Here is a 23,152-nt window from a genome sequence, read left to right as displayed (position 1 = left end):
AAAAATATTTTTTGACAAGCACAAGCACGTGTTCTTGTGTTTACAATTTTCGAGAGTGTTTATAACGCAATAGATGATTGGTCAGCAAAAGCGTCGACCAATGAGAAAACTCGTAATGAAGCCTCATTTACCTGAGTCCTGGTTTAGGTCGGAGTACAAAGAATAGGTTTATACACAAAATGTCAAACACACGACAGAGGAAATCGTCTCCTGTGAAAGCACAAACAACACCACAAAAAGAAGAAGAGGTTCAGGTGTTGAATACTGATGCAGTCAAGGGATCTGGACAAGCCTTACCTGGGTAAGTTAGTGTTCGAGGTCCCGAGATCGAGACATGACAGTATCCGTGTTTACTCGTCCGTTGCTCTATTGACAGCACTGGTGTTTGACATTTATATGTAGATCAGTCTATAGGTTGTGGTATCCTTCCGTTTTGTACTCGGGTTAATCAACGGATCTCAATAAACACATAGAAGCGACAAACAACATGTTGCTGCTTGAAACATGAAAATAAGCGAAAATAAGCACGTCTACGGGAAGTTCCCTTACATAATACATGTATTGTATTACGTTGTTGACCTGCAGGTCAGTGATGCCCTGTGGTGGTACTGAGGCATATATTGCTGTCAAATAGCTGGTCAAGGTATTAGTGAACTCTCTACAATAGATGTAAACCATTGTGTTTACTTGATTAACATTTAGTGCAGAGTGGATATAATTATCAGGTATAGATGCACTGTTTTCAGTACATGTGTATATATACGTATATACAGGGACTTCCCTGGTATATACAGCTATATAATGACCACTGCTGAAAGGCTGTGCCAGATATAAAAATCACTTGAATAAATAGAGAGCTGCGATACAGTCCAGATGGTAAAATACTAATTGGCTTACGCAACCTCAGATGAAGTGTGTGGTTCGAGGCTCAATACCCATGGTGGTAACTGGTTGTTGAACTGTTTCTCAGGAAGCTGAATATAGGACCACACTGTGCTCTCCTGGTTGTGTCCCTGGGCTGGTGTTCATTGAATCAGCCACTAGTTAATACAAAGAGACTTTACAGCAAAATGAGTAATGCGGGGTGATGAAAACTTAAAAAAAAAAAAGAATAATTATAAGACATTAGACTTGTGATATGTGTTGTACATTTATGACAGTATGACAGTAGTACTACCCTGGAAGCAAATATTGAATACAGTAAATAGGAACAGTAGTTCCTGCAATATGGAATCACAACTTTAAGTAACTATAAGTTATGTAAAGATATTTCTGATTATTAACTCTAATTATATAGATCTATGTGGCTCAGCATAATGATGACACATGCAATATAATTTCGTTTTTATACTTGTACATATATGTTTGTAATATGTATAAAATTTTTACATGATTTCTTTCGCTGTCGAAAGAAAATAAAAGAAATAATCAGGTGAACTGATTGTAGAGTTTACTATTGTGTAATTTGGTCGGAACAATGGAAACAAAATAGTTATCACAGCACAACCAAACATGACATTGTACAGACTTAATTAAATCATCATTGAGGTAATTTGGTCTCAGCCCTTCACAAGTCTGCACGAGGAGCCGGTAAATGACTCTGAACCATTAGAGATATTTGTGATGATGAAACTTTGAATAGATCTTCATCACCCACAGGTCATGTGTATTGCTCTGAAATTAGGTCATTGGGACCTTAAGTTCAAGGTCAAAGGTCAAAATAAGTGGACATTTTCAAAGTACATTTTTGTCAGGGCTATGATTATTAAATTTTCCTGATAAAACTTAAAGCATAAATGTGCCATGATCAGTTATAGACCTAAAGTTGTGCACTGCTAATGGTATTAGTGACCTCTTCTCCAAGGTCAAATGTCAAATGAGTACACAATTTTCATTGTCAATTTTCGTAACATGTCAAAGTTTCTGTAAGATTTTTCATCTTTACTGATAAATAATATTTTCGTTGTAGAGTAAATAAAAAAGGGTATTGATTTAAGTGAGGAGTCGCATTATCATTTGATTTGGTCAAGATTATGGATGAAGTATCTAGTTGTTTATTGTTACTTGTCAAATATTTTGTAATGAACACAAAATTTTCTATTGACAAAAAGGACAGACAATTTTCTATGTCTATTTTATGTTAAAGAAGACTCTGAGACAGAATTTTGTTATTCTTTATAATATATATAGCTAAGAGAGAGTGTTGTTGTTTTTTATGTCAAATATGGCTAAGAAAGAGTGTTGTTATTCTTTATGTTATATATGGCTCTGAAAGAGTGTTTTTATTCTTTATGTTATATATGGCTCTGAAAGAGTGTTTTTTATTCTTTATGTTATATATGGCTCTGAAAGAGTGTTTTTATTCTTTATGTTATATATGGCTCTGAAAGAGTGTTTTTATTCTTTATGTTATATATGGCTCTGAAAGAGTGTTTTTATTTTTTATGTTATATATGGCCCTTATATATGGCCCTGAAAGAGTGTTTTTATTCTTTATGTTATATATGGCTCTGAAAGAGTGTTTTTATTCTTTATGTTATATATGGCCCTGAAAGAGTGTTTTTTATTCTTTATGTTATATATGGCTCTGAAAGAGTGTTTTTTATTCTTTATGTTATATATGGCCCTGAGAGAGTGTTTTTTATTCTTTATGTTATATATGGCCCTTAAAGAGTGTTTTTTATTCTTTATGTTATATATGGCTCTGAAAGAGTGTTTTTATTCTTTATGTTATATATGGCTTTGTTGTTATTCTTTATGTTATATATGGCTCTGAAAGAGTGTTTTTATTCTTTATGTTATATATGGCTCTGAAAGAGTGTTTTTATTCTTTATGTTATATATGGCCCTGAGAGAGTGTTTTTATTCTTTATGTTATATATGGCTCTGAAAGAGTGTTTTTATTCTTTATGTTATATATGGCTCTGAAAGAGTGTTTTTATATTCTTTATGTTATATATGGCTCTGAAAGAGTGTTTTTATTCTTTATGTTATATATGGCTCTGAAAGAGTGTTTTTATTATATGGCTTTATGTTATATATGGCTCTGACAGAGTGTTTTTATTCTTTATGTTATATATGGCTCTGAAAGAGTGTTTTTATTCTTTATGTTATATATGGCTCTGAAAGAGTGTTTTTATTCTTTATGTTATATATGGCCCTGAGAGAGTTTTTTTATTCTTTATGTTATATATGGCTCTGAAAGAGTGTTTTTATTCTTTATGTTATATATGGCCCTGAAAGAGTGTTTTTATTCTTTATGTTATATATGGCCCTGAGAGAGTTTTTATTCTTTATGTTATATATGGCTCTGAAAGAGTGTTTTTATTCTTTATGTTATATATGGCTCTGAAAGAGTGTTTTTATTCTTTATGTTATATATGGCTCTGAAAGAGTGTTTTTATTCTTTATGTTATATATGGCACTGAAAGAGTGTTTTTATTCTTTATGTTATATATTGAGCTGATAGAGTGTGTTTATTCTTTATGTTATATATGGCTCTGAAAGAGAGTTTTTATTCTTTATGTTATATATGGCTCTGAAAGAGTGTTTTTATTCTTTATGTTATATATGTTTTTATTCTTTATGTTATATATGGCCCTGAAAGAGTGTTTTTATTCTTTATGTTATATATGGCCCTGAGAGAGTGTTTTTATTCTTTATGTTATATATGGCCCTGAGAGAGTGTTTTTATTCTTTATGTTATATATGGCTCTGAAATGAGAAAGAGTGTTTTTATTCTTTATGTTATATATGGCTGTTATATATGGCTATTCTTTATGTTATATATGGCTCTGAAAGAGTGTTTTTATTCTTTATGTTATATATGGCTCTGAAAGAGTGTTTTTACTCTTTATGTTATATATGGCTCTGAAAGAGTGTTTTTATTCTTTATGTTATATATGGCTCTGAAAGAGTGTTTTTATTCTTTATGTTATATATGGCTCTGAAAGAGTTTTTTATATCTTTATGTTATATATGGCCCTGAGAGAGTGTTTTTATTCTTTATGTTATATATGGCTCTGAAAGAGTGTTTTTATTCTTTATGTTATATATGGCTCTGAAAGAGTGTTTTTATTCTTTATGATATATATGGCTCTGAAAGAGTGTTTTTATTCTTTATGTTATATATGGCTTCTTTATTCTTTATGTTATATATGGCTTTATGTTATATATGAAAGAGTGTTTTTATTCTTTATGTTATATATGGCTCTGAAAGAGTGTTTTTATTCTTTATGTTATATATATGGCTTTATGATATATGAGTGTTTTTATTCTTTATGTTATATATGGCTATGAAAGAGTGTTTTTATTCTTTATGTTATATATGGCTCTGAAAGAGTGTTTTTATTCTTTATGTTATATATGGCTCTGAAAGAGTGTTGTTATTCTTTATGTTATATATGGCTCTGAGAGAGTGTTTTTATTCTTTATGTTATATATGGCTCTGAAAGAGTGTTGTTATTCTTTATGTTATATATGGCTCTGAGAGAGTGTTTTTATTCTTTATGTTATATATGGCTCTGAAAGAGTGTTTTTATATTCTTTATGTTATATATGGCTCTGAAAGAGTGTTTTTATTCTTTATGTTATATATGGCTCTGAAGAGTGTTGTTATTCTTTATGTTATATATGGCTCTGAGAGAGTGTTTTTATTTATATATGGCTTTATGTTATATATGGCTCTGAGAGAGTGTTTTTATTCTTTATGTTATATATGGCTCTGAAAGAGTGTTGTTATTCTTTATGTTATATATGGCTCTGAAAGAGTGTTTTTATTCTTTATGTTATATATGGCTCTGAAAGAGTGTTTTTATTCTTTATGTTATATATGGCTCTGAAAGAGTGTTTTTATTCTTTATGTTATATATGGCTCTGAAAGAGTGTTTTTATTCTTTATGTTATATATGGCCCTGAAAGAGTGTTTTTATTCTTTATGTTATATATGGCCCTGAGAGAGTGTTTTTATTCTTTATGTTATATATGGCCCTGAGAGAGTTTTTATTCTTTATGTTATATATGGCTCTGAAAGAGTGTTTTTATTCTTTATGTTATATATGGCTCTGAAAGAGTGTTTTTTATTCTTTATTTTATATATTGCCCTGAGAGAGTGTTTTTTTCTTTATGTCCCAGAAAGAGAGTTTATGTTATATATGGCTCTGAAAGAGTGTTATATATGGCCCTGATTTTTATGTTATATATGGCTCTGAATATGAGTGTTTTATATTCCTTATGTTATATATGGCTCTGAAAGAGAGTTTTTTATTCTTTATGTTATATATGGCCCTGAAAGAGTGTTTTTTATTCTTTATGTTATATATGGCCCTGAAAGAGTGTTTTTATTCTTTATGTTATATATGGCTCTGAAAGAGTGTTTTTATTCTTTATGTTATATATGGCTCTGAAAGAGTGTTTTTATTCTTTATGTTATATATGGCTCTGAAAGAGTGTTGTTATTCTTTATGTTATATATGGCTCTGAAAGAGTGTTTTTATTCTTTATGTTATATATGGCTCTGAAAGAGTGTTTTTATTCTTTATGTTATATATGGCTCTTTATGTTATATATGAGAGTGTTTTTATTCTTTATGTTATATATGGCTCTGAAAGAGTGTTTTTATTCTTTATGTTATATATGGCTCTTTATGTTATATATGAGTGTTTTTATTCTTTATGTTATATATGGCTCTGAAAGAGTGTTTTTATTCTTTATGTTATATATGGCTCTGAAAGAGTGTTTTTATTCTTTATGTTATATATGGCTTTTTTTTATTCTTTATGTTATATATGGCTCTGAAAGAGTGTTTTTATTCTTTATGTTATATATGGCTCTGAAAGAGTGTTTTTATTCTTTATGTTATATATGGCTCTGAAAGAGTGTTTTTATTCTTTATGTTATATATGGCTCTGAAAGATTATATATGGCTCTTTTTTTATTCTTTATGTTATATATGGCTCTGAAAGAGTGTTTTTATTCTTTATGTTATATATGGCTCTGAAAGAGTGTTTTTATTCTTTATGTTATATATGGCTCTGAAAGAGTGTTTTTATTCTTTATGTTATATATGGCTCTGAAAGAGTGTTTTTATTCTTTATGTTATATATGGCTCTGAAAGAGTGTTTTTATTCTTTATGTTACAGATGGTTATGGAGACTCATACTACTCTGTGTAAAGTTGATCTTGGGATTTTTGTTTTGTTTGCACGTTCTCACCCCAGTACTAATCCTGACAAATCCATGGATACAGTCTAAAGCAGTGTTCCTCAACAATTGTAAGTGTGTTCATTTAAGCTTAAGTTTAGATCGTAAACAACTAGTCAATCAATTCTAGAGTCATCATTAAATATCATAAATGCATAAAGATGTATACAACCTCTGAAAGATCTGGACCGTTAGATTGTATTCACATAACATTTGAGTAGTTCCTAGGGAAGGAATTAATTTCATTTGAAAATGTAATAATAAGTAAATTTAATTGGTTTCCTGTTAAGTATTATATATTCCGTGAATATGACAGAATATGTACATTTTGGAAACTATATTTATAGGAAATTAACAGGAAACCATTGAGTACCCTCTATATACTATCACCATTTTCCCATAAATCTGTTATCATGTCTTTATTTATCTTATAAACAAGTTATACTGTCACCCTTTTTCCTGTAAAACCTTGTTATATTGTCACTATTTCTCCTGTAAAACCTTGTTATACTGTCACCATTTCTCCTGTAAAACCTTGTTATACTGTCACCCTTCCTCCTGTAAAACCTTGTTATACTGTCACCCTTTCTCCTGTAAAACCTTGTTATACTGTCACCATTTCTCCTGTAAAACCTTGTTATACTGTCACCATTTCTCCTGTAAAACCTTGTTATACTGTCACCATTTCTCCTGTAAAACCTTGTTATACTGTCACCCTTCCTCCTGTAAAACCTTGTTATACTGTCACCCTTTCTCCTGTAAAACCTTGTTATACTTTTCCTGTCACCATTTCTCCTGTAAAACCTTGTTATCTGTCACCATTTCTCCTGTAAAACCTTGTTATACTGTCACCCTTCCTCCTGTAAAACCTTGTAACCAATGTAAAACCTTGTTATACTGTCACTTTCACCATTTCTCCTGTAAAACCTTGTTATACTGTCACCATTTCTGTAAAACCTGTAAAACCTTGTTATACTGTCACCATTTCTCCTGTAAAACCTTGTTATACTGTCACCATTTCTCCTGTAAAACCTTGTTAAACTTTCACCATTTCTCCAATAAAATTTTTTAAATTTTCACCATTTCTCCTGTAAAACCTTGTTTTACTGTCACCATTTCTCTTGTAAAACCTTGTTATACTGTCACCATTTCTCCTATAAGATCTTTTTACAAGTATACTGTCACCATTTCTTATGTAAAACCTTATTAAACTTTCACCATTTCTCCAATAAAATTTTTTAAATTTTCACCATTTCTTCTGTAAAACCTTGTTGTACTGTCACCATTTCTCTTGTAAAACCTTGTTATACTGTCACCATTTCTCCTATAAGACCTTTTTACAAGTATACTATCACCATTTCTTATGTAAAACCTTATTAAACTTTCACCATTTCTCCAATAAAATTTTTTAATTTTCACCATTTCTTCTGTAAAACCTTGTTGTACTGTCAACCTTTCTCCTGTGAAACATTTCTACAGGTATACTTTCACCTTTTCTCACAGAAAGCCTTATTAATGTTTCACAATTTATCCTGTAAAATCTTGTTATATTGTCACCCTTTCTCCATTTATGATTTTTTTTTTTACTGTTTTGCTTTTATTCCGGTATACTTTCCTCCTCTTGTGTTTCTCAATTTCTTACCATCTTGTACACTGTGTAACAGTGCTAGTACACTCAACACTGGTCATTTGTCTAATGAAGGTGACTGTGTAGACATTGAAACATCACATTCAAATCTTCTACTGGTTGTACATGTGTACATACGAACTTCTATTCTACAACAATTACAATTTGAAAAAAAAGATCATTTTGAATGTGACGTTTCTGTATTTATACCTAAACTGATATATTGTGATTTGATTACAGTTCGATGGCCTCCATTTATAGATGTCACAAAGCCTGATGAGTTTGGTCTGGGAGACTCCGTCAGGAACTTCTACCTACAAGTAGACGAAAACAGCAAGGTTGGAGTTTGGTAAGAGAGAGCGACAGTGTATGTCTTATAAAAACAGCAGGGTTGGAGTTTGGTAAGAAAGACTAACAGTGTATGTCTTATAAAAACAGCAGGGTTGGAGTTTGGTAAGAAAGACTAACATTGTATGTCTTATAAAAACAGCAGGGTTGGAGTTTGGTAAGAAAGACTAACATTGTATGTCTTATAAAAACAGCAGGGTTGGAGTTTGGTAAGAAAGACTAACATTGTATGTCTTATAAAAACAGCAGGGTTGGAGTTTGGTAAGAAAGACTAACATTGTATGTCTTATAAAAACAGCAGGGTTGGAGTTTGGTAAGAAAGACTAACATTGTATGTCTTATAAAAACAGCAGGGTTGGAGTTTGGTAAGAAAGACTAACATTGTATGTCTTATAAAAACAGCAGGGTTGGAGTTTGGTAAGAAAGACTAACATTGTATGTCTTATAAAAACAGCAGGGTTGGAGTTTGGTAAGAAAGAGTGACAATGTATGTCTCATAAAAACAGCAGGGTTGGTGGTTGGTTAGAAATAGTGAAAGTGTCCTCTATAAATCAGCAGTAATGGAGTTAGATGAAGCTTGCATATTTAGAATACTGAACAGATGATGCTGAAATCATAACTTGGAAACTTTTCCAGAACAGGAAATTTTAGATTTAAGTTTGATTCTGATGTGTACTGCGGAATGATTTAAGTGTTATCCTGTTGTGTACTGGGAATTCTAACACGTACAGAATTTTTTCACAAAACAGGAAGTTTTAGAATTAAGTTTGATCCTGTTCATTTAATTGTTATCCTGTTGTATACTTGGTGAGGACCACATAACCTGTGATAAAGGACTTGGTCTGAATGGTGAGGACCACATAACCTGTGATAAAGGACTTGGTCTGAATGGTGAGGACCACATAACCTGTGATAAAGGACTTGGTCTGAATGGTGAGGACCATATAACCTGTGATAAAGGACTTGGTCTGAATGGTGAGGACCACATAACCTGTGATAAAGGACTTGGTCTGAATGGTGAGGACCACATAACCTGTGATAAAGGACTTGGTCTGAATGGTGAGGACCATATAACCTGTGATAAAGTACTAGGTCTGAATGGTGAGGACCACATAACCTGTGATAAAGGATTAGGTCTGAATGGTGAGGACCATATAACCTGTGATAAAGGACTAGGTCTGAATGTTGAGGACCATATAACCTGTGATAAAGGACTAGGTCTGAATGGTGAGGACCATATAACCTGTGATAAAGGACTAGATCTGAATGTTGAGGACCATATAACCTGTGATAAAGGATTAGGTCTGAATGGTGAGGACCATATAACCTGTGATAAAGGACTTGGTCTGAATGGTGAGGACCACATAACCTGTGATAAAGGACTTGGTCTGAATGGTGAGGACTAAATAACCTGTGATAAAGGACTAGGTCTGAATGGTGAGGACCATATAACCTGTGATAAAGGATTAGGTCTGAATGGTGAGGACCATATAACCTGTGATAAAGGACTTGGTCTGAATGGTGAGGACCACATAACCTGTGATAAAGGACTTGGTCTGAATGGTGAGGACCAAATAACCTGTGATAAAGGACTTGGTCTGAATGGTGAGGACCATATAACCTGTGATAAAGAACTAGGTCTGAATGGTGAGGACCATATAACCTGTGATAAAGGACTTGGTCTGAATGGTGAGGACCAAATAACCTGTGATAAAGGACTTGGTCTGAATGGTGAGGACCAAATAACCTGTGATAAAGGACTTGGTCTGAATGGTGAGGACCAAATAACCTGTGATAAAGGACTTGGTCTGAATGGTGAGGACCATATAACCTGTGATAAAGGACTAGGTCTGAATGGTGAGGACCAAATAACCTGTGATAAAGGACTAGGTCTGAATGGTGAGGACCACATAACCTGTGATAAAGGACTAGGTATGAATGGTGAGGACCATATAACCTGTGATAAAGGATTGGGTCTGAATGGTGAGGACCAAATAACCTGTGATAAAGGACTAGGTCTGAATGGTGAGGACCATATAACCTGTGATAAAGGACTAGGTCTGAATGGTGAGGACCATATAACCTGTGATAAAGGATTGGGTCTGAATGGTGAGGACCAAATAACCTGTGATAAAGGACTAGGTCTGAATGGTGAGGACCACATAACCTGTGATAAAGGACTAGGTATGAATGGTGAGGACCACATAACCTGTGATAAAGGACTAGGTCTGAATGTTGAGGACCACATAACCTGTGATAAAGGACTTGGTCTGAATAGTGAGGACCACATAACCTGTGATAAAGGACTTGGTCTGAATGGTGAGGACCACATAACCTGTGATAAAGGACTTGGTCTGAATGGTGAGGACCATATAACCTGTGATAAAGGACTAGGTCTGAATGGTGAGGACCATATAACCTGTGATAAAGGATTAGGTCTGAATGGTGAGGACCATATAACCTGTGATAAAGGATTAGGTCTGAATGGTGAGGACCATATAACCTGTGATAAAGGACTAGGTCTGAATGGTGAGGGCCATATAACCTGTGATAAAGGACTAGGTCTGAATGTTGAGGACCATATAACCTGTGATAAAGGACTTGGTCTGAATGGTGAGGACCATGTAACCTGTGATAAAGGATTAGGTCTGAATGGTGAGGACCATATAACCTGTGATAAAGGACTAGGTCTGAATGGTGAGGACCACATAACCTGTGATAAAGGTCTAGATCTGAATGGTGAGGACCATATAACCTGTGATAAAGGACTTGGTCTGAATGGTGAGGACCATATAACCTGTGATAAAGGACTAGGTCTGAATGGTGAGGACCATATAACCTGTGATAAAGGATTAGGTCTGAATGGTGAGGACCATATAACCTGTGATAAAGGACTAGGTCTGAATGGTGAGGACCATATAACCTGTGATAAAGGTCTAGATCTGAATGTTGAGGACCATATAACTGGTGATAAAATACTAGGTTTGAAAGCTTGATATAGCATGACTCTTAGTATCATTATGTAATGCTCATTACAGGTAGATAATCAGATTTATATTTTTTATACTGTAGGCATTTAATCCCTCAGTCAGACGCTGCATCTGGAGTTGAATTCAACCAATATGATAACTTGTTGAAGGATGGTAAACCCATCTTTCTTTACCTTCATGGAACTTCTGGGTCAAGGTAAATCAATGAAAAAGGATAAGAGGATCAGTGACTTGACTGCTAATATACCAATAATTGTTTATATATCAGTGAGTGTTTATATCCCAATAATTGGTTATATATCAATAAATGATTATATAACAATAATTGTTTATATATCAGTGAGTGTTTATATAGCAATACATGTTTATATACCAATAATTGTTTATATACCAATAAATGTTTATATATCAGTGAGTGTTTATATACCAATAATTGTTTACATACTGTTGAGGTAGAAACCTGTCATCCTGAATCATTGTTTATCCACATCATTCCTTGTCTGGTATAACTTTGATAGAATTTTAATTACAGTATTTCTAAGTATTTATATTTGTCACTGATTTTGTGTTTTAGAGCTGGCTGGCACAGAGTGCAGCTATACAAACTTCTTGTGGCCATGGATTTCCATGTGATAGCATTTGATTATAGAGGTGAGTAGACAAAGATAATAGACAAAACAAAACCCATGTGTAACCGGCTGTAACAGATGTGAGCCCAGTGTAACCATGCTTGATCAGTATCAGATGCTATATACAGATGGGTAGATATGTGTGATATTGAACTTTTGTCATTTTGTATATTGTACTAATTAAAAGCTATTATTGTTTCTTTATTACCTGTATTGCATTTGGGAAATCAAATGAACTTGAACAGATCAGATTGTGTTTGCTTGGCCCATTCTGTCCTCACAATAATTGAAGCCAAATTCTGCTTATAATGGGACAAGTTTCTCCCACCTGTATATAGTACAGGCTACCTACCTGGTGTCCCTAATAGCAGTTTATCTGTAATACTTACTAAATGTATGTAATTCAGGCTGGGCAGACTCATTTGGGGTGCCAACTGAAGACGGAGTGGTAGCAGATGGTTACTTCATGTATAAGTGGATTAGAGAGAGAAGTGGTGACACACCTGTGTACCTGTGGGGACATTCTCTTGGTACAGCGTGAGTAATCTTGGTTCATAACACTTACTACATCACATTAAACAGAGAAGTGGTGACACACCTGTGTACCTGTGGGGACATTCTCTTGGTACAGCGTGAGTAATCTTGGTTCATAACACTTACTACAACAAACATTAAACAGTGGAGTGATGACACACCTGTGTACCTGTGGGGACATTCTCTTGGTACAGCGTGAGTAATCTTTGTTCATAACACTTACTACATCACATTAAACAGAGAAGTGGTGACACACCTGTGTACCTGTGGGGACATTCTCTTTGAACAGCATGAGTAATCTTAGTTCATAAGACTAACTACAACACACACTGAGTTCTACAAAAATCGCTGTGAATTATTATATAGTTAAGGTATGAGATCATCTCATCTCAGATGGAGGGATACAATGTCAAGGGAAACCTGTATTTAGTGAAGCATACACTTTGATATGTTATGTTATAGTAAAAAATGTTATTGTATTGGGGTTATGTTTTACTTTCAGAATTACAACTAAATTGGCAAAGATGCTGTGTGAAAAAGGTATGTCGATATATTTCTATGTATTGTACATTGTTTTGTGCCTTAAGTCCCTAAAACTGTTACTAAACTTTCAACTTTTAGGATATAAAAACTTAACTTTTTGTTTAGTTTCTTGTAAACTTTTTGTGGAATTTAAATTGACATTGATGGTTGATGATATTGTATACATTATATATTGATCCATGTTGTACCGGTACTATAATGTACCTCTGTGTTCCCAGATGAAGAACCGTTAGGTGTGGTTCTGGAATCACCTTTCACCAACATCAGGGAAGCAGCCTCTAAACACCCATTCACAGCTGTAAGTAGTGTGTCTAGATGTAGGATCTGTAAACACAGGACATAACCTTAAAGCTATTGAGTCCCCTCATTGTAATGGTATTCATTATTGAGTCCCCTCATTGTAATGTTATTTACTATTGAGTCCCCTCATTGTAATGTTATTTACTATTGAGTCCCCTCATTGTAATGTTATCCACTATTGAGTCCCCTCATTGTAATGGTATTCACTATTGAGTCCCCTCATTGTAATGTTATCCACTATTGAGTCCCCTCATTGTAATGATATTCACTATTGAGTTCCCTCATTGTAATGTTATCCACTATTGAGTCCCCTCATTGTAATGTTATCCACTATTGAGTCCCCTTATTGTAATGTTATCCACTATTGAGTCCCCTCATTGTAATGTTATTCACTATTGAGTTCCCTCATTGTAATGTTATTCACCATTGAGTCCCCTCATTGTAATGTTATCCACTATTGAGTCCCCTCATTGTAACGTTATCCACTATTGAGTCCCCTCATTTTAATGTTACCCACTATTGAGTCCCCTCATTGTAATGGTATTCACTATTGAGTCCCCTCATTGTAATGTTATTCACTATCGAGTCCCCTCATTGTAATGTTATCCACTATTGAGTCCCCTCATTGTAATGTTATCCACTATTGAGTCCCCTCATTGTAATGTTAGCCACTGTTGAGTCCCCTCATTTTAATGTTATTCACTATTGAGTCCCCTCATTGTAATGTTATTCACTATTGAGTCCCCTCATTTTAATGTTATTCACTATTGAGTCCCCTCATTGTAATGTTATCCACTATTGAGTCCCCTCATTGTAATGTTATCCACTATTGAGTCCCCTCATTGTAATGTTATCCACTATTGAGTCCCCTCATTGTAATGTTATTCACTATTGAGTCCCCTCATTGTAATGTTATTCACTATTGAGTCCCTTCATTGTAATGTTATCCACTATTGAGTCCCCTCATTGTAATGTTATCCACTATTGAGTCCCCTCATTGTAATGTTATTCACTATTGAGTCCCCTCATTGTAATAGTATTAACTATTGAGTTCTCTCATAATAATGGTATTCACTATTGAGTGCCCTCATTGTAATAGCTTCAACTGTTAAGTTCCCTCATTGTAATGGCTTCTACTTTTGAGTTCCCTCATTGTGAACACTTTCATCAGATCTTGGTTACCTATTTCAATTCAGTCTTTTTTTGAATTTGCTCCCTTGGATTATTTGTATTATTTCAGCCTTTCCGAATGTTGCCCTGGTTTGAGGCAGTCTTCCTGGATACCATTGATCTGAACAACATCAGCTTTACCTCTGATAAAAAGTGAGTGTCACATGGCCAGTGGGAGAGGCTGATAAAATGTGTGTGTCACATGGCTAGTGTGAGAGGCTGATAAAATGTGAGTGTCACATAGGCAGTGGGAGAGGCTGATAAAATGTGTGTGTCACAAAGCCAGTGGGAGAGGCTGATAAAATGTGTGTGTCACATAGCCAGTGGGAGAGGCTGATAAAATGTGTGTGTCACATGGCCAGTGGGAGAGGCTGATAAAAAGTGTGTGTCACATAGCCAGTGGGAGAGGCTGATAAAATGTGTGTGTCACATGGCCAGTGGGAGAGGCTGATAAAATGTGTGTGTCACATGGCCAGTGGGAGAGGCTGATAAAAAGTGTGTGTCACATGGCCAGTGGGAGAGGCTGATAAAATGTGTGTGTCACATGGCCAGTGGGAGAGGCTGATAAAAAGTGAATATCACATGGCCAGTGGAAGAGGCTGATAAAAAGTGAGTGTCACATGGCCAGTGGGAGAGGCTGATAAAATGTGTGTGTCACATGGCCAGTGGGAGAGGCTGATAAAAAGTGAGTGTCACATAGGCAGTGTGAGAGGCTGATAAAAAGTGAGTGTCACATAGCCAGTGGGAGAGGCTGATAAAACGTCAGTGTCACATGGCCAGTGGGAGAGGCTGATAAAAAGTGTGTGTCACATGGCCAGTGTGAGAGGCTGATAAAAAGTGTGTGTCACATGGCCAGTGGGAGAGGCTGATAAAAAGTGAGTGTCACATGGCCAGTGGGAGAGGCTGATAAAAAGTGAGTGTCACATGGCCAGTGGGAGAGGCTGATAAAAAGTGAGTGTCACATGGCCAGTGGGAGAGGCTGATAAAAAGTGTGTGTCACATGGCCAGTGGGAGAGGCTGATAAAAAGTGTGTGTCACATGGCCAGTGGGAGAGGCTGATAAAAAGTGAATGTCACATGGCCAGTGGGAGAGGCTGATAAAAAGTGTGTGTCACATGGCCAGTGGGAGAGGCTGATAAAATGTGTGTGTCACATGGCCAGTGGGAGAGGCTGATAAAAAGTGAGTGTCACATGGCCAGTGGGAGAGGCTGATAAAAAGTGTGTGTCACATGGCCAGTGTGAGAGGCTGATAAAAAGTGAGTGTCACATGGCCAGTGTGAGAGGCTGATAAAAAGTGAGTGTCAAATGGCTAGTGGGAGAGGCTGATAAAAAGTGAGTGTCACATGGCCAGTGTGAGAGGCTGATAAAAAGTGAGTGTCACATGGCCAGTGTGAGAGGCTGATAAAAAGTGAGTGTCACATGGCCAGTGTGAGAGGCTGATAAAAAGTGAGTGTCACATGGCCAGTGTGAGAGGCTGATAAAAAGTGAGTGTCACATGGCCAGTGTGAGAGGCTGATAAAAAGTGAGTGTCACATGGCCAGTGTGAGAGGCTGATAAAAAGTGAGTGTCACATGGCCAGTGTGAGAGGCTGATAAAAAGTGAGTGTCCACATGGCCAGTGGGAGAGGCTGATAAAAAGTGAGTGTCACATGGCCAGTGTGAGAGGCTGATAAAAAGTGAGTGTCACATGGCCAGTGTGAGAGGCTGATAAAAAGTGAGTGTCACATGGCCAGTGTGAGAGGCTGATAAAAAGTGAGTGTCACATGGCCAGTGTGAGAGGCTGATAAAAAGTGAGTGTCACATGGCCAGTGGGAGAGGCTGATAAAAAGTGTGCATCACATGGCCAGTGTGAGAGGCTGATAAAAAGTGAGTGTCACATAGCCAGTGTGAGAGGCTGATAAAAAGTGAGTGTCACATGGCCAGTGTGAGAGGCTGATAAATAGTGAGTGTCACATGGCCAGTGTGAGAGGCTGATAAAAAGTGAGTGTCAAATGGCTAGTGGGAGAGGCTGATAAAAAGTGAGTGTCACATGGCCAGTGGGAGAGGCTGATAAAAAGTGAGTGTCACATGGCCAGTGTGAGAGGCTGATAAAAAGTAAGTGTCACATAGCCAGTGGGAGAGGCTGGTAACAAATTAATGTTTCTTTCAAGTATGTGTGACTTTTGACAATAGGTAAGAAACAACAGATTTCAAATAGCAGGGATGTCATTTAGATGCTACTTCACTGATTGGCTACATAGGTCACCAGACATTGACCTCTCACTTTAAATGCTGGCTCCCTGATAACCTACATTAAAGATCACCCAGAGGTTGATCTCTGGATGGCATTTAAAATCCTCCTTCATTGATATGCTACATCAAAGATCACCCAGATTTTAACCTTTCACAGCATTCAACTGCTGCGTCACTGATTGGTTATATTGAAGGTCATCAGAGGTTGACCTCTCACATGATTCAGATACTGCATCGCTGATTGGCTTTGTCAAAAGGTCACCAGAAATTGATATCTGATGTCATTTATATACTGCTTCATTAACATAAGCAGGGTTTGACCTCTGGTATTAGATGTTACTTCATTCATAGATGTTTACCGTCAAAGTTTACAAGATGTTGATTTCGTCTCATTTATGGACAACTAGAGTAACACAAGTAACCTACATATGAGGGTTAAATGTTTACAGTTGAGTGTAGACTAATCTGTACACTCTAGTTCTCTTCTAGTGCACGAGGAAAAGACTTCTAGTTCACAAGAAAAAAACTGCAGATATTAAACTAGAAGTGCACTAGGGTCCACACAGGTAATATAGTACTATTAGATATTAAGATTGAAATAATAGCACATAGTCAACTGAAGTCATCATAAATTAATCCTACTAAATTAGGTGGTGTGCACACTACACATACAATAATGATGACTTATGGTAGGAGATATATTTGACATAACTACCTGGACCTAAGGAATTCATGTCCATACTTCAGATATAATAAAGACAATATTCAGTATGATAGAATTTTTTGTTGTTTCAGTATTGCCCATGTAACCACACCTCTCCTGATTCTACATGCTGAAGATGATAAGGTGGTACCATTTGAGCTTGGGAAAAAGGTAAATATTTTAGTTCTGTATCACTGAGAATTGCCAACGGCCAAACTTCAGCTTCTGTGAAATGGTGTTGTCTGGATGTTTTATTAATACTTTACAAGATTAACCTGTCAGGTGTTATACTTTACAAGATTAACCTGCCAGGTGTTATACTCTACAAGATTAACCTGTCAGGTGTTATACTCTACAAGATTAACCTGCCAGGTGTTATACTCTACAAGATTAACCTGTCAGGTGTTATACTCTACAAGATTAACCTGCCAGGTGTTATACTCTACAAGATTAACCTGTCAGGTGTTATACTCTACAAGATTAACCTGTCAGGTGTTATACTCTACAAGATTAACCTGTCAGATTTATTCCTATGGTAAACATGTCTCACTGGAGATATAAAATTAAACTATATGAAGTCTTTTTTAAAAAATATTGTTGCAAGGAAATGAAATCCTGAATATGAAAATTACAGTACATGGTAAAATATGAAATAAAAATCATTGTTAGTATCTGTATGTATCATCAAAGAATGATATTCTGAAAAAAAATCTCTACTTTACAGCTTTATGGTATAGCTTCAGAGACACGTCCTACACACAGTGGACCACTTGAGTTTATCTCTTTCAATGCCAGCTATGGATATGGGCACAAACTCATCTTTATGGCCCCAGAACTGCCCAACGCCATCAGGTAGTCTGTCAAGATATGTCTTGTCATGTCTGCAGTCCAAGCTTTCACTACTAAATATCAGTCCACATAATAATTATGATAACACTCAAACTTGTTCATTATTTCAATTTGTTTTTGAGAACTTTGTTCTTAAACCAATCAAGTTTTATGAAATGCAAGCAACATGTATACACCTGTTGTACAACATCACTCAACAACAAATTTTGTACACACCTCTTGAACAGCATCCATGTCCAATTTCCCAATTAATGAAACATTTTGTTTTTCCAGAAAATTCATGGACACATGTGAAGGAGAAAGGATACAGAATGCTCAGGGAATGTAAAAGACGACAATGATAGCATTAGTTATGTCAGACAGTGGGCATGATCTGAGCACTGCAGACACACGATAGGGTGGGACAGTGGGCATGATCAGAGCACTGCAGACACATGGTAGGGTGGGACAAGTCTGCAGACTTGGTATAGGAGAAAAAAGACTTAAGATGAAGGTGTGAATTACAACAAATCCCCCTGGTGCGGGTGATGGTGCGGGTGATGGTGTGGGTGATGGTGCGGGTGATGGTGTGGGTGATACTGTCTATACAGATACTAGATATAACCTAATCACTGTATTAAGTACAAAGTCAGCTTATACTATTTTTCCAATGTGTAGTATTGATGTAGTATGAATTAACTTTATTGACATACACAGATCTATTGGGTACAGGGTATAACACACACTATCAATCAAGTGTCTGGCCCCTCCTCTGTAACACACACTATCTCTAGTGTTAGACTTCCCCTCCCTAACACGCATCAATACTATGTTGTCTAGCCCCTCCTTCTGTAACACACACTATCACGCAAGTATCTGGCCCCTCCTCTGTAACACACACCATCTCTAGTGTTAGGCTCCCTCCCTAACACACATCAATACTATGTTGTCTGGCTCCTGTAACACACTCACTCTTGTGTCTGGCCCCTCCTCTGTAAAACACATCATCTCTAGTGTTAGGCTCCCCCTCACTAACACACACCAATACTTTGTTGTCTAGCTCCTCAGTAACAAACATCAACACTCTATTGTCTGGCTCCTCCTTCAGTAACACACTACAATACTCTGGTTTCATTAATTGTTTAATTATATGGTGCTGTTTATGTGGGGTTTTTTTATTTTTTATTTTTTAAACTGATATATAAATATTTTGATAGTTTTAGTCCCTTGTATGAACATTATGGGGATTTGAAAATTTTTTTTCTCTCACAATGTACAGAATTGGATTTTGAACATTTTCAGTCCCTCACAGTCCACAGTATGGGATATTAAATAGTTTTAGTCTCTCGCAATGTATGATATTGGGACTATAAGGTTTACATCATTCAGTATGTTTCTGTCTGTTTACAAATTTGAATCCACAGAATATCTTTACTGGAATGATATATAGAGGATCTTACAAGAATGCCATTGTAATATAGAATTTATTTAACAAGTTTGATAAATTTCATATTGCACCAGCACAAGTGTAAGATTCACACAACCCTTATTTCTGAAAAATACGCAAAAACTCTCCAATTGAAATCCCTGTAAAACAGACCTATTTCAGGTGGCCATTATGTTTTTTGGTCATCTGACACAAAGCTATTGTATGTTATCCGTTGTCGTGCACTATCTGCTGTCCATAAACTTTTCCTTTTAATCACTACTCCTGCTTAATGCATGGGTAGATTTCAACCAAATTTGGTCTGAAACATTATTGGTGATGGGGAATCATTTCTTAAATTCAGAAAATTGATTTGACGCCTAGGGACCTGGGGATGGGGCCCCAAAACGAAAGTCAGACATAACTTTACTTTAAAACACTACTCTTCCTTATACTTGAAAGTATTTCATTAAAATTTTGTCTAAAACATTTGATTCAGAAATTGATTTGACCCCTAGGGATGTAAGGGCGGGACTACAAAAGGGGAACTTAAACAATATTTTGCTTTGAAACACTACTCCTTCTTCATGACCTGGTTAAATTTCAACCAAATTTCATCAGAAACAGCATTAGAGGTTGGCAATTAATATTTAAATTCAGAAAGTTGATTCAACTGCTGGGAACTTCAGGGCAGGGCCCCAAATGGGATGTTAGGCAATATTCAGAATGGATTTCACTCACATTTGGCCTGAAACATTATCAGCGATTGGCAATGATATCAAACATGCATGAAGTGAACCTGAGATTGTCCTGACCAAATCTTACTCTTTTAGGTTTGGTCCAAAAACAGACATGACTCATCTTGAATAAATAGTCAAACTACTTCTGAAGTTTCATTCGCACCATTGAGAAAAATATTTGGAGTTTAATTTGTTAAGGAAAAGAAACAGATGATATGTTGTTATTTTTTAGCCTGGTCAAAAGTTCAACATGGTAGCAAAAGTAGCCATTATGTAACATAATTGCATAATGATTTTGTAATGACCAAAACCTACCATTCATGAGTTCTGATACTTTCTAGGGAATATTCAAAATATGAATTCATCTGATTTCCTCAACAAATTCTTTGGTCTGTACGTCCATCCATAGATTGTCAGATGACTGTTAAAGACCATGGCCCTCTTGTTTGATACCAAAACAATCAAGACATAACTTGTTTATTAGGTCACAACAGTGTTATCATCCATGTGTGTATAATATTTATAACATGGCCATATGATATGACACTATAGGCCAACAATGTGTTTATGTTATTACAATGGGCATTTGACCAGTGAGGGACTACAGATAGTTTTGTTGGTCATATGAAAACTTGAACTTCAAGTTAATCACGAAGAAAATGACGAGAACTAAACAAAGTTTAGATTTTGCCTCCACTCCTTACTTTGAAACCATTAAAACCAGATAATCAGTGATGCTATGGAAAATACTTTTAAAATTTTACCAGTTTTTTTTTGTTTTGTTTTTGTTTTTGTATGCATATTTCCAATGATCTCATCTCTTACAAAGTATAAGTTGGTTATTTCTGTTTTCTATGTTTGTTTTTGATGTTGCCTTGCTACATGCATATTTATTGTTCTGTTTTAGGTTTTTATTACTATATATGAGGAAACTTTCACTGAAGTTTAACGTTTGCTCATTTTCACTGAAGCTTCACGTCTGCTCTGCTGCAGCGTAACTTCAGTTCTGCTGCAGTTTAACATTTGCTCTGCTGCAGCGTTACTTCAGCTCTGCTGCAGTTAAACATTTGCTCTGCTGCAGTTTAACATTTGCTCTGCTGCAGCGTAACTTCAGCTCTGCTGTAGTTTAACATTTGCTCTGCTGCAGTTTAACATTTGCTCTGCTGCAGTTTAACGTCTGCTCTGCTGCAGTTTAACGTCAGCTCTGCTGCAGTTTAATGTTTGCTCTGCTGCAGTTTAACGTTTGCTCTGCTATGGTTTAACGTTTGCTCCGCTACGGTTTAACGTTTGCTCCCATGTAGTTAAACGTTTGATTGTTTTCCATCAGGACAAAAGTTAATGGTATATTAAAGTACTGTGCATCGGTTAGATGATTATAAAGGTTATATTATCATTATTTCAGCCATCTGTTTTAATGACTTGGTAACAGCATTATTGTAACCCTTCAATTATCTAGTCAATGCACAACATAGTTACTAGTTCAATGTATATATATATATATACATATATATAAACAGTTAAGACTTGTTATCTCAAGGGACCATGGAAAATATTTCGACTTATCCGAATTTCAACTCACACTGTATACTGTATATATATTGTATTTTAAGATGAATTTAATCACTGGGTAAAGACAAACAGTTTTATACGAAGATGATAAAGATCAAGTGTGAATGATTCCCTCTCAAAATCCGTCATATTTGAATGAATCGGGCCCACCCACTTTAAGGATCAGTATGAAATATACAATATATATACATCAGTACAGTTTTATCTATTGTTTAGTTTAATGGAATTTATTTTGACAGATTTTGTCTTTGCTTAAGTTGCATGATGCAGTGAACAATTTTTAGTGGGTGCAATAAACCCCAGCAGCTAAGAGCGAACACAGATCCCAGAACATGCATTTAATATACCTATATTTTACCTGAATGTTTTTGTGACCTTATTTGGTGCTTAAACAAGATAAACAATGGTGCTCTTAGAGGGTAGGTATGCTTAAGGATATTTACTGGGACACCATTGTAACTTTGGTGCTAATACTTTTAACAGAAAATCTTGTGGTATACTGAATGGGATGGAGTTGTAAATGAATGACAAGGTATGTAAACTGTATCATACAAACATACACAAATGATGCCGATTTTATTAACTTAAAGACTTCATAAGTTTACAAAGTTTACTTTACAAAGATATTTTAGATATTTTTTGATACGGCCAGATATCATTAAAGACTGGTAGTATATAGATCGCTTTCGTGTAACCTGGTTGGAATGGTTCAGTCCGGGATTATTTCATGGTAAAGAAATGCACCTGTACCATATATGTAAAAATATAAAGCTTAGAATACAGTTTTGGCATTTCCTGTCAACATAAAACAACAAACCAAAAATCATCATTCATTTTAACCTTAACTGAATAGCATTACATTTCCAGACACTGCTTATGCATAAAATCTGCAAACTTATTATATTCAGTCAGTTAGTTTCAGAGGGCTACTGTTGGATCCCTCAAACTGGATGTGCCAAATATTCTGCAATCTTGTCTAGATCTGTACCTGGTGTTTCACTTGCAGTTTCAGCTGGTACTTCAACTGTTTCAACCACATTTACGGGAAAGCGACCTTAATGTTCTCATTTGAAGCATTCCTTCAACGCCAGTCTCTGTGTGTACGTAGGGGGATAGAGATTTTATAGATCTGTGTTCTTTCATTTGTTAGTTGATTTCAGGAATTACTTTTATTATTTATTAATTGTAGTCTTAAATGTTTTGATTGTAAATATTCATACTTTAAATTCAAATTATCTAAGTTTTAAATGTTTTACTGTGAAATATCTATCACTGATGATAAATCTGGTATTATGAGGTTTTTTTTTATGTTTTA

At 35.5% G+C, this 23,152-nt stretch overlaps 1 protein-coding gene across 1 annotated transcript; it reads left to right on the top strand.

The window, feature by feature from the left end:
- The first annotated feature begins 179 nt into the window (after positions 1 to 179).
- On the top strand, positions 180 to 18,451 carry LOC132549172 (lysophosphatidylserine lipase ABHD12-like). The gene is made up of 12 exons (XM_060213091.1): positions 180 to 301; positions 6,141 to 6,271; positions 8,068 to 8,176; positions 11,248 to 11,361; positions 11,740 to 11,816; positions 12,202 to 12,331; positions 12,831 to 12,868; positions 13,090 to 13,169; positions 14,412 to 14,494; positions 17,367 to 17,445; positions 17,999 to 18,126; positions 18,397 to 18,451. The coding sequence occupies exons 1-12, from the start codon at positions 180 to 182 to the stop codon at positions 18,449 to 18,451; spliced, it is 1,146 nt and encodes a 381-aa protein (XP_060069074.1).
- Positions 18,452 to 23,152: the final 4,701 nt, after the last annotated feature.

The sequence above is a fragment of the Ylistrum balloti genome, unplaced genomic scaffold (genome assembly GCF_031769215.1).
Source record: "Ylistrum balloti isolate Yb309-2 unplaced genomic scaffold, AGI_CSIRO_Ybal_v1 Utg370042, whole genome shotgun sequence".
Classification (NCBI taxonomy): Eukaryota; Metazoa; Mollusca; class Bivalvia; order Pectinida; family Pectinidae; genus Ylistrum; species Ylistrum balloti.
This window is presented reverse-complemented; position numbering and strand designations above follow the sequence as displayed.

Coding starts and splice junctions, on each gene's coding strand:
- LOC132549172 (XM_060213091.1), top strand. CDS start 180: ATGTCAAACACACGACAGAGGAAATCGTCTCCTGTGAAAGCACAAACA. Junction 11,362..11,739: donor CATGGAACTTCTGGGTCAAG/GTAAATCAATGA, acceptor TTTGTGTTTTAG/AGCTGGCTGGCACAGAGTGC. Junction 13,170..14,411: donor CTAAACACCCATTCACAGCT/GTAAGTAGTGTG, acceptor GTATTATTTCAG/CCTTTCCGAATGTTGCCCTG.